The sequence below is a fragment of the Mus caroli genome, chromosome 4, assembly GCF_900094665.2.
Source record: "Mus caroli chromosome 4, CAROLI_EIJ_v1.1, whole genome shotgun sequence".
NCBI lineage: Eukaryota > Metazoa > Chordata > Mammalia > Rodentia > Muridae > Mus > Mus caroli.
The window spans coordinates 120,179,047-120,197,506 of record NC_034573.1 but is presented as its reverse complement, the minus strand read 5'-3'; the positions used below and the strand labels follow the sequence as shown (position 1 = coordinate 120,197,506).

Sequence of the window (18,460 nt, the reverse complement as noted above, 5' to 3'; positions counted from 1 at the left end):
CCACCTGCCTCTGCCTCCCAAGCGCTGGGATTAAAGGTGTGCGCCACCACTGCTCAGCTACAGAACACCATTTTTACAGGAGTGAAGAAACCTACCAACAGAGCTCCACGAAAAGGCGCACCACTGCCATGCAAATGGACTGTACCTCCTGGATGTGTGCTTGCTGACTTACAGCAGTCATGCCTCAGAGATAAGACAGCAATAATCCAAGTCACAAGGTTTTTGTAAAAAGGTTATCTGTTTGGATTTTTAATACAAATACAAAATGACTCAAACACCGGAAGAAATATCATACAAGCCAGTTACTCAATTTAAAAATAAAACAGAAAACAAATCCAACTAACAAATTTTAATTGACATTCCCTGTCTCCAGCCTAGATTAAAAAAACAGGAAATATCAATCCAATGTTTGTCCTTCTGAAGGAATCTTATTTTTCAAAGAGAAGAAAGCAATCCCTGAAATCTGGCAGGCGGTACCAGAGGCCACAGTTGTTCTGGTGAGTGTGGTACAAGTGGTTGCTGGAATACGGCCATCACCTCCAGCTGCTTGCTAATGATGGTCATCTGAGGCAGGTCAGCCCAGACACCATCGGACTCTGGCCAATTCCGCAGTCTGAGCCTCAGGGCTGGGAGCCGGGAGCCTTCCATTCCCCATCTTCACTGGATCTCACCCATGTACAGCCTCTTGTCACTGGATGCTGAGAGGACTGAGAGAGAAAGAGCGAGAGGAGACAATGAAGGCTGGGGGATCCTCGGGGCTCTAGAGCCCTGTGTTAAGAGACTATCGTGGGGCTGGTGAGATGGCCTTTGGAAGACCTCTGGAAGAGCTGCCAGTGCTTTTAATCACTGAACCATATCTCCAACCTCCAGGCTCATTCTTTTTTTTTTTCCTTCAGACGCACCAGAAAAGGGCATCAAATCTCATTACAGATGGTTGTGTCACCATGTGGTTGCTGGGAATTGAACTTAAGACCTCTGGAAGAGCAGTCAGTGCTCTTAACCGCTGAGCCATCTCTCCAGGCCCCAGGCTCATTCTTAATAAACTGTTAACACTGCTTCATACTGACTCTCCCTGCGGTCCCCTCCTGTGGTTTAAGTGTTGGGTTCACATCTGAAGAGCCTAGGATTTGGAAGGCTGAGGTAGGAGGATTACTCAAGTGAGGCCAGCATGGGACAGATAGTGAGCATCAGCTAAGACTACATAGTGAGTCCCCAGCTGCAGAAAAAGACTTTCAGTTTGACTTAGCAATGGTGGTGCACATCTTTAATCTCAGCACTTGGGAGGCAGAGGCAGGAAGAAAGCCAGGGCTCCACCCTGGAAAAATTAAAAAGGCTTCTAGGTCCATCTGAGTACTCATGTAAAAGCAACGGTTAGGCTAGTGTAGTACTGCTGTCTCCTCTATGCTGACAACTGCCTTCTTTTTGGTCGCCTGTCCCAGCCCCACCCCCACCCCATAAGCCCTCAAAACCCAAGTGTTAACACTGGAATCTACGTAACTGACTCCTGCCTGCCTCTGTACCCCTAAGGTCTTGGAGAGAGGTCACTTCCCATCTGGAGCAGTTAGGGCAGATGTAGACTTACTGATGGGCTCGTCGGGGTGGAAAGCCACTTCATTGATGGAGCCAGCGTGACCAGGCAGCTTATACAGGACCCTTCGGCTTGTGGTGTCCCACACGTACACAAACCTGCAAGATGCCACAACAAACACAGAGGGTCAGAGCATGTGGGCTGGAAGCAAAATGGAAATGCTTGGTTACTGAGCTAGGATGCTCTGAGCTTTAGAAACTAGGACTACACCAACTTCAAACCAAGAAACCTGAGGCTGGGCAGCAGTGATGCACACCTTTAATCCCAGCATTAGGATCTCTATGAGTCTGAGGCCAGCCTGGTCTACAGAGTTTGTTCCAGGACAGCCAGGGCTACACAGAGAAACCCTGTCTCAACAAAACTAATACAGCCCATGACTGATTATGCTATTTACAGAATTCTGCAATTACAGAAAGATCATACCTGCAATCCCAGCACTGGGAAGAGGGAAGCCAGGAGGACTATGGGTTTGAGGCCAGCCTACGACACACTGTGAGATGTTCTAAACCCCTCTATACTCAGTAAATAATCAGGGTTTATTAATTATATCCTATGCTCTCACAGGGTAGGCTCCAGAGTAACTGGGTAGCAGATTTGGAATAGTTGGGCATATTGGCACATGCCTATAAACCCAGCACTTGGTAGGAACAGCTGCAGGACAGGGAATTTAAAGGCCACTCTGGGGTACATAAGATCTAATTTGTCGAGCCTGTCTCGAAAAACCAAAAAAGAGTATAGCTTTATGAGAAAAATGAGAATATATGCAAAGTGTCTGGCACATAGGATTAATGATTGATATTATGAGTATATGTGCTATACAGCTAGAACCACATGAAGTCATGTGGTTGACCTGAATCCTCTTGGCCTGCCTGGCTGGTGCCTGTTAACAGGGCGGCAGAAGTTAGAGTGCACAAAAGGAAGTGATCTGTGAGCAGAGGGGAAACCCACCAGACCCAGGCACAGCTGGAAAGTGGTTCTCTGATTTGGATACTATCTCTCAAGTTCGCAGAAACCAGCATAAGCCTAGATCTCCAAGGGTTTACTTCAAGGCCTTGCTTGCGCCTCATGGCTGCCAATTACACGCTAAATTGAAAGGGGTTTCTTGTCCTCCCCACACTCGGGCATGTTACCATTTGGTAGAATCCAGGCTACTTATATAACAGAACTGACTGCTGACTTCAGGCTATCGGAGTGGCCTGTGAAATCCAGCCAAGCCCAGCAAGGAGGCAGGCTTTCCTTCTGACCAAGCCACGCGTCCTCTTTTAAGGATTGGTATGGAGGAAGAGGAGCGAGAAGACATTATAAATCAGATGTGAGCTGGGCATGCTAGCATATTCCTGCTCTGAGTTCAAGGCCAGCTCGGTGTACACAGTGAGTTTGAAAACAACCAGAAATACATAACGAGACCTTGTCTTGAAACAAACAAAACCAAAAAAGTTTCTAAGCATGTTCCCAAAGGGAACCCTGAGCTGTGCTGAAAGCTATGAGCTGGGGAAGAGCTCTGCTTACAGGCCTCTACACTGAACCTCCAGGAGTCATGGACAATCTCTGTCCTTGGCACTCAGAATCCCTACTCCATCTGATTTCCTCCCAAGTGCACAGCACCACAGACACCAAAGCCAACCTGTATCTGACAGGGGAATCTGCCCTCTTTCCCGTTCACATAACGCCTTGAGCCACACTCAGGAAAGTCTAGTAACTTGGCAGAGATGGAAGCTACCGAGCCCACTTTCCTCAGCGATGTTGGCACTTTCCACTGAGCCTGGATCTGGCTCTGAGTCATCTTTAACACTGGCAGCTATGAACAAATGTTGGGTTGATACAAGGGTGGAAATTTTTTTTTTTTTCCTTCGAGACAGAGTTTCTCTGTGTAGCCCTGGCTGTCCTCGAACTCAGAAATCCGCCTGCCTCTGCCTCCTGAGTGCTGGGATTAAAGGCGTGTGCCACCACGCCCGGCTACGAGGGTGGAATTTGATTGTCACCTCTGACCTAGGAATTCATCCTTGAAACAGCAAGTCGGAATTCAAGCATCTACTAGCAGTACCCTGGGTTTACAGAGGATGTCAAAAGATCGCCTCTGATTGTGAGAGCCATTCACAGGAATGTCCTAACATGTCTGGCTAAATGTAAGGAGGTAAAATACTAATAAAAGTTAAAATATGAAGCAAAGAGCAATGTGTCATGGGAGGAAGGGGGAGGGGGGAAGGGAGGAGGGAGCACTGAGGGAGCACCATGGATAGCTCAGAGAAGTAGCAGAGTGGTTACTGGGTAGACACTCTAGAGAGCAGAGAGGGAGGCATGAGAGGACAGCCTTTAATGTATGGATGATGCGAAGAAAGCAGAGACACTGGGAAGATCACGAGTCTCCAACAGATATAAACACAGTCAACTCTCTAGGCCTAAAAACAAACAGAAAACTCTGTTTGTCTAACATGTGTTATAATAACCCTTTATCTTCATATGGTTTCATCTCTGAGAGGCCCTCAGTCACGTGGGCAGCTGTACCCATTGCCTTCACACTCAGGCGTTAGATGTGTGGCCCACACAGCCACTCCGATCCCACCTTACACCGAGAGATCCTTACCTGTCTGCTGAGCCAGCTGCTATCTTGCTTCCATCTGGGGACCAGGAACATCTCAGGAGGTTCTGGAATGAACAGAAAACCCATGAACAATCAATGTGCCAAACTCTTCTTGCTGCACAAAGGTCAACTGACTTCATTTCCTACCAGACTGTTGTCAGCCCTCACACTGCTACTCAAAACAGCATGCTTTGTAATTTCATTTATTTGTCTTTAAATATTTATCTTATTTCTAAAAAAAAAAAAATTTTTATTTATTTATTGGTTTTTCTAGACAGGGTTTTTCTGTGTAACAACATCCCTGACTGTCCTAGAATTTGCTCTGTAGACCAGGCTGGCCACAAACTCATAAAGATCTGCCTGCCTCTGCCTCTCGAGTGCTGGGGGAATCAAAGCATGAGCCACTATGGCCTGGTTTTCCTTATTTATTATTAATCTAAGTGTATTATTTTAGGTGATTTATCTGCAAGTATGTTTGGGCACCACATGTGTGACTGAGGAGTCCATACAGGCATCACATCCCCTGGAAGTGGCATTACAGACAATTGTGAGCTGCTCTGTGGTTACCAGGAAGCAAACCCTGGTCCTCTGCGAGGGCAGCCAGTGCTTTTAACTGCTGAGGCAACTCTCCAGCCTGCTTTGTAATTTTATAACACATAAACACTAGATGCAGAGATGCTTAATCTAGTTATTAAGAACAAATCTGTCGACAAAAATTTGTTCTGCCTTTAAATGAAGGCTCCCTTAGCTCCATCTACCTTGATTCTATTAAAATATTTTAAAAAAATTATCTTGTTTTTATTTTTCTTTGCTATTTATCTTGAAGAAGAAAAACAAACAACAACAACAAAACCCCACCAAACACAACAGAAATAAAATTCATTTATAAAGTAAAGCAGTATTGGTAAGCTCCTGAAGGGAAGCCACTGACATCTCTAACAAGCTCTCGACAGAGAAGCTGTCTCCAAAGGAGCTGCCTGGGACACCTGAGGGCTAGAGAAAAAGCTCCTGAACTCGAGCCGTCTCCATGTAAGGGGAACAGATACAGACCCTGAGCTCTAACAGCTGGTATCTGGGTAACAGCGACGGGGGCCTGGGCCACAGATTGAGATTCTCAAGGAATTAAAGGCCAGGAATGAATGCCCGGTCAGGGAGGTACTGAAGTTAGAAGTCTAGGAATGAATGAGAATGGGCCCCAGAGCTGGCTATCTGTGAGATTGTCTTTTCTTAATACACCACACTAATTTTACTTCTGGCTAAAAGAACTGTGAGCCAGGCCTGGGGGCAGCTCCTGTAATCTGAGCACATGGGAAGTTGGTCAGGAGGAAGGGCAGCTTTGATGAAGAATTAAATCATAGCTGGGCAGTGGTGGCGCACGCCTTTAATCCCAGCCCTTGTGAGGCAGAGGCAGGCGGATTTCTGAGTTCGAGGCCAGCCTGGTCTACAAAGTGAGTTCCAGGACATCCAGGGCTATACAGAGAAACCCTGTCTCAAAAAAAAAAAAAAAAAAAAAATTAAATCATTCTTAGTGAGTCAACAACTCTATCCTGAGCACCGCTTTAAATGTTTCTTCAAATCAAACGCACAGTAAAACCAACCCCTGTGGCAAGCCCTACTCACCTTTTCAAAGTTGTGGACATTTCCTTGAAATATCTTCACACATCTCTCTTTGGGAGCAAATGGCCGGACATCCCAGACACGAACTACAAAGCAAATCCAAACCAGTCAAGCAGCAAATACAACCAGGGCCAGCAGCTTCCACGTCAATAACAAAACTGTCTTCTGGGGGAGGAGGACTGCCCAACAGGACACAATACTAACTGCGAAGGCTCCTTCTTTCCTTCTCCCAGTGGGAACAATCTACACTAAAGCTCGGGCCACCATGACGGTCGGTCCTTCTCATTAAGCTAAGGGCACAGAGGAGAGCTGAAGAAGTAGGAGGGACCGATGAGAAACAGTTGGGGATTTGCAGCAGAATACAGTTAAATCTGTCTGTCTGACACACGCACACATACATGCATACACGCACGCATTTGCACAGGCATTCAAAAACACACCATTTTTGGGCGGTGGGGAGTGAAGCAAGATGCTCAATGCAAATTTGACTTTAAGGTCTGCCTGGATCTTAGAAAACCCAAAGTCAAAGAAATATTTCCCAAATGATTTCTCTGACAGAGTCATGTCCATCAAAGTTTAAATATGGCAATCAGTTTTTTTTAACTAAAAAAAAGTTCTGGGCTGGAGAGATGCCTCAGGGGTTAAAAGCAATGACTGCTCTTCTAGAGGTCCTGAGTTCAATCCCAGCAACCACATGATGGCTCAAAACTATCTGCAATGGGATTTGATGCCTTGCTCTGGTGTGTCTGAAGACAGCTATAGTGTAATCATATTAATAAAATAAATAAATCTTGGGGAAAAAAAGTTAAAAAAAAAAAAAAAAAGGCCTGGGGCTACAGAGCCAGCCCAGTGCTTAGGAAGACTTGTTGGGCCAGGCGTGGTGGCACAAGCCTTTAATCCCAGCACTCGGGAGCAGAGGCAAGGCTCAAACTCAAGCAATCACGTTTGATGGCCGGCAGCTTAACTAGCTGAGCAGCAGCACCACTTCCCACCGCACACAGTTAATGCTAAAGGCCCCAGAAGAGCTGCTGTCCAAAGTTACCTGTGTTGTCCATTGCATTGGACAGGAGATACGAGCCTTCAGAACTCAAGCTCAGGCCAGTTACAGAGTCCGCATGGCCTCTCATGGTGTAGGTTAACTTGTTTTGGCGTAGGTCCCAGACCTGTAAAAAATGCAAAACTTCATTCAGGATTCAAACTGAAAAACAGCAGAGAAAGGCCAGGTATGGTGGCAGACACCTTTAATCCCAGCTCTCTGTGATTTTGAGACCAGCCTGGTCTACATAGTAAGCACCAGGATAGCTAGAGTGACATAGACACTGTCCCAGAAAAGGAAAGAAAGGAATGAGAAAAACAGCAGAGAAGCTGGGACAGACATGGTGGCTCAGGACTCTAATCAGCACTTGGGAGGCAGAGATAGACAGATCTCCATTGAGTTCATGACCAGCCTGGTTTACATAGCCAATCCAGAACAAACAGGGCTACAGAGAGAGACCTTGCCTTAAAAACAGTAACAAACAGACCACAAACAAAATGAGTCTGTAGAGGCGAGGCTCAGAGGGTCAGGATGTTTGCTGATCTTGTGTAGGATCTGGGTTTGGTTTCCACCATCGACACAGCGGGTCACTGACTGTAATTATCATTCCAAGGGGGATCCAGTGGCCTCTTTTGGTACTTGACTCGCGCACACGCACACAGAGGCAAAACATCCATATACATCATTTAAAATTAAAAAATCTAAGAAATGAGAAAAAAACCTACATAAAACCAGATGGCAGCTTAGTGGTTTATGTCTCATTCCAGCACTCAGGAAGCAGATGAAGGAGGACTTTGAAATCAATTTGAACACCACAGAGTTCCAGAGTAACTTGGCCATGAGACCATTTCACCCCCACTCCAAGTCAAGAGCATACCTTGTGGGGAGAGGCAGAAGGATCAAAAACAAGGATACTCTGAACTATATAATGTACTTTTGTTTCAAAACAAAATTAAAAAAACCTCATACTAATAAAAGTGCGAAAGGCTGGGCACAGTGGCGTATTCAGGAGCATCACCTGGGAAACATGCAGAACTGCGGGGAGTTCCAGGCCAACCAGGGACACTCGGGAAAACTGACAATGAGACAAAATGAACACAATGCCCGAAAGAAATTATTATATAACGTAAACAAGAAACTGGAAACACTGTGTAAGATTTTCCATCTTATGTCACATATATGAATATAGAAGCAGTGCATACACATGTGTATATGCACACATACATGTAGAAAAGAAAAGGAAAAGCATATTTATGCAAAGAACCCTTCTGAGCCTCCTCTGCAGACAAACACAGAATATGTAGGTGCCTGTCCTTTGCTGTTTGTTGTAGCTGAGGTTAAAGTCCAGGGTTCTGTGCAGCACCAGTGAAGCACATCTCAGTCTCAACAGTATCTACATCTTCTGCACATGTCTGTCTGTTTTTTATATGTTTTGTGGTGCTAGAGATTGAACCTAGGGGCTCAGGCAGACCAGGCAAGTGCTCTTCCATTCTAAAGATTACAAATAAGAATGCTTTGCATATGCCTGGGACATGGCAGGCTCTAAATATTATTGAGCATTTCCTAAAAATAACTCAAGCCAAAATATAAAAATATTTACATAATAGGCGATTAAGCAAATATGTAAAAATCAACATTAACACTAACAAAAATAGCCTGGATGTCACAAGAAAAAAGATTAGCCATTTTGTGAAGGTCATTGGTATCACAAAAAACTTCATTTAATACTGTCATGTAATTTTTCTAAATGAATAAAATAACTAACATCTCCTAAATGAAGGCAATTACTTTTTTTCAGAAAGAAGTTGGGTAATGCATGTATGATGTAAGAAATCTGAATAGTGGGGCTGGAGGGGTTAAAATGCAGCGGTTAAAAGCAGGCACTGTTCCAGAGTACCCCACTGGGGGGCTAGCAGCCACAAGATAACTTAGCTCTAAGGGTTCAGGTACTCTCTTCTGCCTCCGGAGGATGCATATACACATGTACGCACACACGCATGCACATACAAACCCACTGAGTGTTTAAATGTATGTCTGTAACGCTAGCTCTCAGAAGGTGCAGGTAGGAAGGTGCAAGTGTCAGAACCTACCTACTAAACAAACAAAACAAGTTGGGTGTGGTGGTGAACACCTTTAATCTCAGGATCAAGAAGCAGAGGCAGAGCCGGCGTGGTGGCGCATGCCTTTAATCCCAGCACTCGGGAGGCAGAGGCAGGCTGAGTTCGAGGCCAGCCTGGTCTACAAAGTGAGTTCCAGGACAGCCAGGGCTATACAGAGAAACCCTGTCTCGAAAAAAACCAAAAAAAAAAAAAGAAGCAGAGGCAGAGAACTATCTAGAGTTCAAGGCCAGTCAGAGGTACAGATTTACTGTGATCCCCAAACCAGAAGACTTAGCTTAGAAAGATAAGAGTGCATGGCTATGAGAATCAGGATGCTTTCCAGAAACACAGGAAGGATATTCTAGAATACAGAGCTAAATTTAAATGCAATATTCTTGGACTATATTTGTACATTCCTCATATTTGAGATAAGTTCAAATTTCAAAGCAAAACTGGCACAGATCAACATTCAATGGCAAGGACTTACTCTCTGCAAAGAACCTGCCCTACAAGAAGGTATAACGTGCTGTCTTCCGAGAAGATAGGAAACTGATACACAAGGACCTGACAGACCTCAGACCTATACTAAACAAGGTTCATAGACTACCAGCAGCAGCAGTCATGTTGTTTGTAGTCAGAAGATGTCATTAACACGAGATGGTTCTAAGCCTGTCTGTCTGTCCTTGTGGTATAGATAGAAGAATCAAATTCTTGTAGCTTAACTAAAAAGAAGCCAGTCCCCGCAAAGGTACACACTCATATACTCCATATATGGAAAAGGAAGTACAGGACAGACACAATGGCTGATAGACATTAGGATGGGACACGGCATAAAGGGCACAATGTAAACTTTTTTTGGGTGGAAACTGTCCTACACTCTGGTTATCTGTAGTTTATTTATTTTTATTTTATATCCAATAGTTCTACCTACATGCATGTCTGTGTGAGGGAGTCAGATCCCCTGGAACGGGAGTTATAAACAGTTGAGAGCTACCCTGTGGGCGCTGAGAAGTCAACCTGGGTCCTCTGGAAGAACAGCCAGTGCTCTTAATCACCGAGCCATCTCTGGTTACATACCAGTTTTTTGTTTTCTTTTGGAGATAAGGTCTTATTATGTTGTCCAGGCTGCTCTCAAGCTTGTGAGCCTCTTGCCCTAGCCTCCCTGGGCTAGCACTATAGACTATAGATGTGAGCCACTATCTAGGTAAGCATTAACATCTCTTAAACGGTGTGTATAGCACTCTGCCTGCATGTACACCTGCAGGCCAGAAGAGGGCATCAGATCCTGTTACAGATGGTTGAGCCACCATGTGGTTGCTGGGAATTGAACTCAGGACCTCTGGAAGACCAGCCAGAGTTCTTAACCACTGAGCCATCTCTCCAGCCCAAGCACTAACATAAAATAAGTACATACCAAATTAGCATTACATGTATTTATTCATTTATTTGGAGAGGGTGCCCACACTCATGGAGGTGAGAGGACAGCTTACAGAAGTCAGCTCTCTCCTTTCACCACATGGCCATGAGGGAGTAAATTTATATCCCTTGCCTCTGGAATGGTAACAGGTCATGTCTTAGCTACTTTCCTGTTGCTTGGTAAAACTAACAGGACAAAAGGAATTTTCAGAAGGGTTAATCTGGCTCCTGATCTGAGGGTACTCCCAGTGAGGGAGTGAGGGACATGAGACAACTGGTTGCAATGTGTCAGCAGTCAGAAAGCAGAGAGCAAGGATGCTGGTGCTCAGCTTGCTAGCTTCTTTACCTGCAGGCTGAGACCCAGGGAATGGTACCCTACATTACAGTGACCAATCCTTCAATCGCTCACAGGCATGCCCAGAAATTAGTCTCCCAGGAGATTCTAGACCCACCTGTCAAGGAGACAATACTAACCATCACAGGTGACCTTTCAAAGAACTGCAGCTATAGATCCACAGTAGCAGAGGTCCCGCTATTAGAAACAACCAGGGGACAAGGAACTGAAGAATGAAAGGGAAGGAAGAAATTAAATAGTACCGAAAACTTTTCAAAGTGCTTTTTATAAATTTGCGTATGACTGTGGATCCAAACTCTGGGTTCTGTCTGTCTGTCTACTCTTCACATACTGGAGACAATGTTACCATCACCATCTCCACCACCAACTTCCTTCACGATGTACTGTTGTGAAGGTATAATCCAGAGTGACCGCAACACGATGTTGAAGGGCGTCCTCTGATCTTATGTCTACCTCTCAACTGCTTGGATTGCTGGCAGGCCTCACCCCCCAGTTGTATTTGAAGCTGGAGATAAAGTTCAGGGCTTTGTGCATGCCATGGAAGCACTCTACCCTTTGAACTGCAGCTACAGCCATCTATTTTTTTTTTCTTGGCATTTCATCATGGCTGTCTCTACTAAGAGGAGCAGGGAAGGACATCCTCAACTACATACAAAGCTTGACTCAGATCTGAAGCCTGGGCTACATAAGATGCCTGTGTGGGCACGTGTGTAAAAGCAAAGGAGAGAGGGGTTGGGGGCAAGATAGTCTCTGAGCTCCTCACAGACTCAAAATAGGCAGATGCAGAGGCAGACAGCAAGTGCAGCCCCAGAACTGCCTGTAAACTGGCACTTGCCATGTCTAGGGCTGAACCTCCCAACACCATGGGGAGACACTGAGTCTTCGCCACCTTAGCAGCTCACTCGAGAAAACTGGGGCTTAAAGGAGCTGAAGACTAGGTGGCAATCACAACGCTAGAAAATGGTAGGGCTGGGTCTAGAACCCAAGACAAGTTCCTTGTAAGCCCAAGTGATACTGTACCACCAAACGCTCATGGCCTTTCTGATGTCTTTTGTCTCTTCTTGGACAAGCTTAGGAAACTTCCTTTCCACAGTGTCAAAGAGAGCCACACGAAAGGATGAAGGTAGACAGTCACAAACTAATCCCTCTGTCATTAGACCAGAGAGCTCAAAACAGTTTTCAAAGTCTTTAGCAGGATGAGATGACTCAGTAGGTAAGGCACCTGCTACCATATCTGATAGTTTGAGGTCAATCCCCAGGACCCAGAGGGTAGAAGGGAACTGACTGCAAATTGTTTTATGCCCTTTGCATACAAAATTAAGTATAATTTAAATAAACAATAGAATAAACAATGTCTAGTCAGGGAATGAATCTTCTCTTCTCTTCTCAGACAGGGTCTCTCTTTGTAACTCTGTCTGGGAACTCAATACATAGACCAGGCTGGCTTTGAACTCCTAGAGATCCATTTACCTCTGCCTCCTGAGTGCTGATGTTAAAGGAATGAGTGTTCACCAGGCCTGGCCATACACTTATCTTTTTCACAGTTCCCTCTACCCAGGATTTCACACTTCATACTAATCACCTGACCCTTGGTAGCATTTATTTTTTAAAGTATAAATAGAGTTTATTCAGGGCATGGGGAGGGGAGTTGAGAGGGCAGTAGAGACAGAGAAAGGCAGAGAAAGACAGAGCAGAGGAGTAGAGGCCAGACATGAGCATGTGTGTGTGTGTGGGGGGGGTGGGGGTGGGGGGGCGTGGGAGCGAGAGGACAGAGCAAGAGAAGTACATTTATTTATTTATTATATGCAACCTTTACTTAGGATTAGAACAGCACAGAAAGAAAGTAAATTTCACTTTCTTCCTTTTAGTTGTCATTAAGTGCCAACCTCTTGCGGTTTCAACATTTAAAAAAAGAGTAGCTTCTGATATATAGGTGAAAGATAAACAAATATACCTTGATGTCATTGTCTATTCCACCAGAGATAATCTGGTCACTTGTGTCATTGAAGGTCACAGCCAACACCTGGTACGTGTTCTGAAATGTCTGGACAGCTGCTTTCTTCCGGATGTCCCAAAGCTAAAGCAGAAAACAAGCACCGTAAGTAACACCGTTCTCAGGGCAGCCACAGCAGGCACAGCGCATCCTCCACTCAGCCTCAGATGAGCAGGAGACACTACACTCTTGCTAATGCTCCACAGTGCAGCTCTTCCTCACCTGAAACCAAAGTCCACCACGCTACCTCCTTCCCACCCAAGCTAGTATAGCAAATTGCTAAACAGCCAAGCTTGCCCACAAGGCCACATGTCTGATAAACTTTCAAATAAACAGAACATGGGATGGAGAGATGGCTCAGTGATTAAGAACACTGGCTGCTCTTCCAGAGGACCCACGTATGATTCCCTGCTCCCATATAGCAGCCAATTCCAAAGGATCTGACTCCCTCTTCTGGTTTCCAAAGGCATCAGTCATGCAAGTGGTGCAGACAGACAGACATGCAGACAACAAACCTATACACATAAAATAAATATAAATAAATCTTAAACAAACAAAACCAGTATGTAAAACGTAAAGACAAACCATATATAAGTAAGTGTCAGGAACAAATAAGACCTAGATGATGCCCAAACTGTTCCTCCTGCTTGCTAAAGAAAGAGGACCGTGTGTGTTCAGCTAAGTTTCTAAACCGTTCTCTGCATTCCATCAGCAACGCCAGATGATGCAGACTTAGCAAGGTTGTAACTACACTGTTTTGATCTCACAGCATCCTCAGTGCTTTCATTATGAAACAAGAGTAGCCCATGAAGTGAGATCACAGTTTCTCACACAATGGAAGGCTGCTGGAACAAGTCATTTTAGTAATATTTTCACTCTCTGTCTTTCTAAGGAGACAGTTTGCTACATAGGGCCCCAAACTCCTGGCCTCAAGGATTCCTATTGTCTCAGGCCCCCACCCCCAAGTAGCTGGTACCAAAGACACATGCCACAGCTAAGCTCAGACCTTTTGTTAAAGTGTGAATAAACAATGTGTACCTATGTTCTCAGCTTCTGAAAGGCTGAAGGAAGCCAACTGCTTAAGCTCAAGAGTTTGAGGCTCTCTAGGCCACACAGCAGCCTGTTCAAATACCTGAATTAAAAAGAAAAAAAACCCAACAAACCAAACCAAAAAACCATCCCCTTCAAAAACCTCCCAAAGCTTGAAAAAACAGTGCAAGTGCATATGTGCTTGTGTGTGTCTGAATACACATGTGTGTAAGGATGCATGCCCTCTACTGGTCGTCACCTTAATTTTGAGACACATATATGCATATAAGACTCACACAATACAAACAGCAAATCAACTGATGGTACACATTGCTTATTTTCACTTTAACAAAAGACTCTGAGGCAAGCTGTGGCATGTGTACCACGGTATTTTAGTACTGGTAAATATGGAATAAACAAGAGATGGGATATGGACCAGTAAGACCAGAGAGTATCCTAGGTCAGAACACTAGGGCCAGAGTGAGATCAAACCCCCAAGAGGGCTGTAAGAGCAGCGTTACTCAGCAGGTAACGCTGCTTGTCAGCAAGCCTGAGGACCTGCGTCTGATCCCTGCGGCCCACACAGTAGGATAGAACTGACTCCTCCAAGCTGTTCTCTGGCCTCCACATGCACAGCATGGTATGCATGCCCCACCTCCCCCAGTACACAAACAGGTGAAAAATTTAAAAAGGCTAGATTAAAAAAAGTGTTTGCTAGATACCTGAGCACTTGGGTTCAGATAGACCCCCAAGACCCAGGAGCAAGCTGGCAGGGCAGTGCCCAGTGCTGGGGAGATGGTGCAGGATCACAAGGCTTGCAGTTGGCTACAGTTGCTCAACAGATGAGCTCCAGGTCAGTGAGAGACTGTCTCACAGAGTAGGTGAAAAAGAGGAAAACCCTGAAAGCTGACCTGTGGCTTTCACCTGTGTGAGTGTAGCACAGGCATGCACCCCACACATCCTGAGGAGGTGGAGGCAGGAAGAAAAGTTAGTACAGTGCAAGGTGGGGTTGGGGTGGCCTAGCTGAGGCCCTGCCTCAAAACAAAAGAACCGCCGTAGTCAGGGTTTCTGTTGCTGTGATAAAAGCAACCTGCAGAGGTTCGTGTCAGTTTATGTTTCCTGGTAGTTGTTCATCAGTAAGGAAAGCAGGGCAGGATCCCAAGCAGCTTGGGAACATGGAGGCAAGGCCTCGTCATCAATCAAGGAGCTATACCCCACAGGCTGCCTACAGGCACACTTCCCAAGGACATCTGCTCAACCAAGCCTCCCTTTCCAAATGACTCTAGCTGTGTCAAGCTGACAGAAAACTAGGCAGCACAAAGCCCAACCCACAGCAAAAGAACATGAAAAGCTCAACACGATAGTTTAAAAAAAGAAATGCAAATAAAAACAGTTACTCTGGCATGGTAGTACACTGCAGAGGCTGGCAGGACCCTGTGTTGAGGCCAGCCTGGTCTATATAGTGAGTTCCAGGACAGCTGGGGCTACATAGAGAATATGCTTAAAAAAAAAAATCAAAACAAACAAAACCCAAAAGCAACAAACAAAACCTAACAAAAAAGATACTATGATCATGATTTTATTTTTATTTTAGTTTTTTGGGGACAGGGTTTCACTATGTAGCTTTGGCTAACCTGGAACTCATCCCATAGCCCAGGCTAGCATGCCCAGCAGGACAGCTACTTTAATAAAAACAGACTGGGCTGGGTAGTAGAGGTGCGTGTCTTTAATCCCAGCACTCCAGGGTTGCGGGCTAGAGGCAGGCGGATCTTAGTTTGAAGCTAGCCTGATCTACTGAGTGAGTTTCCAGGACAGCCAGGGCTACACAGAGAAGCCCTATGTGGGAAAAACAAACACACACAGGACAGTGCAGCATGCTTACAGCTCAGCACTGTGGAGGCTGAGGGAGGCAGAGCACTTCCAATCTCAAGCCAGTCTGGACCACACAGTAAGTCTGTCTTTTTTTTTTTTTTTTTGGTTTTTCGAGACAGGGTTTCTCTGTATAGCCCTGGCTGTCCTGGAACTCACTTTGTAGACCAGGCTGGCCTCGAACTCAGAAATCCACCTGCCTCTGCCTCCCAAGTGCTGGGATTAAAGGCGTGTGCCACCACGCCCGGCGTAAGTCTGTCTTGAAACCAATCAACTAACTAACCACAGCCAAAAGTGCCAGGCACTGTAGTACGCAGTACGGTCATCTGAACTTGGAGGCCAGCCTGGTCACAAAGTGCAGACTCAGTCTCACCACAGACATCTCTAATCCTAGCACCCAAGAGGCTTACACAGGGAGGTGGGGCTTCTGTACACGGTAGAACCCTGCCTCAAAAAACTAAACAAAAAAAGCCAAGAATCCCTTCTCCTTCTGCTCCATTCCCAAGCAGCATGACCAGAGAAGTGGAAGACCACACTCAGCTGAAACAAGGTCTTTGTATACGTGTTTGTAGTGCACAAGCACTTATGCACAAGCTGAACACTGACACTGGGTGCCTTTCCACCTTACACACTGAGGTGGGGTCTCTAAGCCCAAAGCTCGTCACTTCAGCTAGTCTGGCAAGCCAGCCTGTCCTATGGATTCCTGTCTCTGCTGCCAGTGCACTGGGATTACAGCAGGCCACCAGGCTCAGCATCTTTCTCACTTCGAGGTGGGTGTCTGAGCTCTGCTCACCATGCTTGCACAAAAACCATGTTTTCTTAGCCTGGAAAAGATGATGAGTCTGCTGTACCATGTAGCTGTCATGTAAATTACATTGGTACACTGCAGTGTGCTTGGGGTAAGTGGACTCCAGAAACGGAGGACTCTTCTGTTGTCTCCTCCAAATCCCCATCCTGAGTCAAGCTGGCTCTGTAATGTGGAGATGGAGAGATAGCAGGCAGCTAAGAGGACCGATCCTGTGCCTTGAGGACATCGAGAAGGTAACCAATGCCAACAGGGTCACTACTGTTTATCCCATGGTATAAAAATGCCCATCGTGGGAACCAGAAGCTCAGCCGTAGGAGAACACTCAGGATGAACTCCAGCAGACTGCCTCAACTTCCCCAGTCCACTGCTGCAGGGCCGTCATGTGAGCTTGGATTTGATGATTTCCCTTGTCTCTTTCTCAGGCAGGCCACCTCAGGTCTCTGATGGCCATTATGAACTGATTCGAGGATGTCTGTTACATGCTGTTTCTTCTTTTCCGTTTGCTTTTTCTGTATTTAATAAGCTCACTCATTAGAATCCAAAGGTTCAGCTATCACAGGTCATTTGTTACAGCCATCATAGATCACACTGTACAGAAAGACAGCCAAGGCTGGCCTCAAATTTGAGATCTTCCCCTGACACTAAGATTGTAGCTTGGTCTCATTTTAGTTGTAGGAAACGCCCAGAACAGGCAATTAGATCCAATGGCAGTAGCCGGGAGTTGAATATAGGATGGAAACAGAAGCGACTTCTTAAAGGGGTTGGGGTTTCTTGGGAGATGATGAAATGTTTGGGTATCAGTCACTTTAGTTTTTATTTCCTTTACTTAAATACTAGATACCTCTGTGTATGCCAGGCACGGTCTCTACACTGAGTCACAGACCGAGTCTTGCTCTTACTGTATAAGATTTCAGGGTGAATTTAAGTTTATCTCAAAAAAAAAAAAATCCATAGAAAACAGTACTTCCTAGTTTTCCTACAGACATTAGCTGTATGTATAATCCTCCAGAAAAGTCCAGACTCCTTGGCTTAGAAGCCAAGGCCTTGAGTTCCCAGAGAGGCGAACCTTTCTTCAATCTTTGTTTCAACAGAAAATGTTTACACAGATCAAAATAATCTTTATCCCTTATTCCTCCCTCCCCTTTCTTTGTGGCAGGGATTTCCTCTGGAGCCCAGGCTAGTCTGAAACTCACCATTTTCTTGCCTCAGCCTCCTGTCTCTGGGATTACAGGAGCGTGGCCCCAACGCCCGGCACCAATCTGCCTTTAACCTAAAACGTATGGTAGCAACTTAAAGTTTGATTAAAAAAATCTTGAAATAATCACAAGCTTACTAAAAAGTTGTAAAAACTTTTTCCCTTTTTTCCCCTAAAATCATTTAGAGCAAGCTGCTGACCTAATTAATGCCCTATCCTCCTGAACACACCCTAGTGCTTGTCCCAAAGACGTTTCCTCAATGTGCCATCAAAATGAAGAAATTAAGTTGACAAACGCTGTTCAAGCTTAACCATTAACAATGCTGCCACCCCACCCCCTTAAAAGTCAGCTTGGAATTATGTGTCAAATTTGTCATGGCTTTTCTCTCTCTCAGATTTTCTTTGACTTTTGTGGCCCCAGCACTTCTGAAGACCACAGAAATCTCCCTCTCTGCATTTGACTGGTTTGGTGTTGCCTCAGTGAGACAGAAGACTTGTTCTCTTTGGTGGCCATCACAGAAACCTTTATCATGTTAATACAAACGGTCACAGCTCTGCCTCATTACTAGTAACATTCAGATGCACTCCTCGCCTAGAAATGCTAGTACAAGGTATTCTAGGCCCATCCTGTATTTTCGGCCGCTAGGCTACAGTGCTAGCCTTTAATGGCTGAGTCTTCTCTCCAGCTCCTAGGCTCATCTTAAAGCACTTTCCCTGACTAGGTCTAATCTAAGAGCCCAAGTTTTGTTTATTGGCAAATGGTATTTAAAGATAAAGACACAACTTTAAAATAAACAAATGCATGAATGAATAAATAAGCAAGCCAGGTGTGTGAAGCTCTCGATCACTTTTTTTTTTTTTTTTTTGGAGACAG

General features: G+C 45.2%; 1 protein-coding gene across 1 annotated transcript in view; it reads right to left on the bottom strand.

Moving 5' to 3' along the window:
* Nucleotides 1–219: 219 nt before the first annotated feature.
* Nucleotides 220–18,460, bottom strand: part of Snrnp40 (small nuclear ribonucleoprotein U5 subunit 40) — a 28,843-nt gene continuing 10,602 nt past the window's right edge. Inside the window, exons 5-10 of the mRNA XM_021159454.2 lie at nt 12,647–12,769; nt 6,829–6,949; nt 5,790–5,872; nt 4,173–4,234; nt 1,583–1,686; nt 220–707 (exon numbers count right to left, since the gene is read on the bottom strand). Coding sequence (XP_021015113.1) covers nt 658–707; nt 1,583–1,686; nt 4,173–4,234; nt 5,790–5,872; nt 6,829–6,949; nt 12,647–12,769 — 543 coding nt within the window. The 3' untranslated portion in view covers nt 220–657. The remainder of the gene's footprint in view (nt 708–1,582; nt 1,687–4,172; nt 4,235–5,789; nt 5,873–6,828; nt 6,950–12,646; nt 12,770–18,460) is intronic.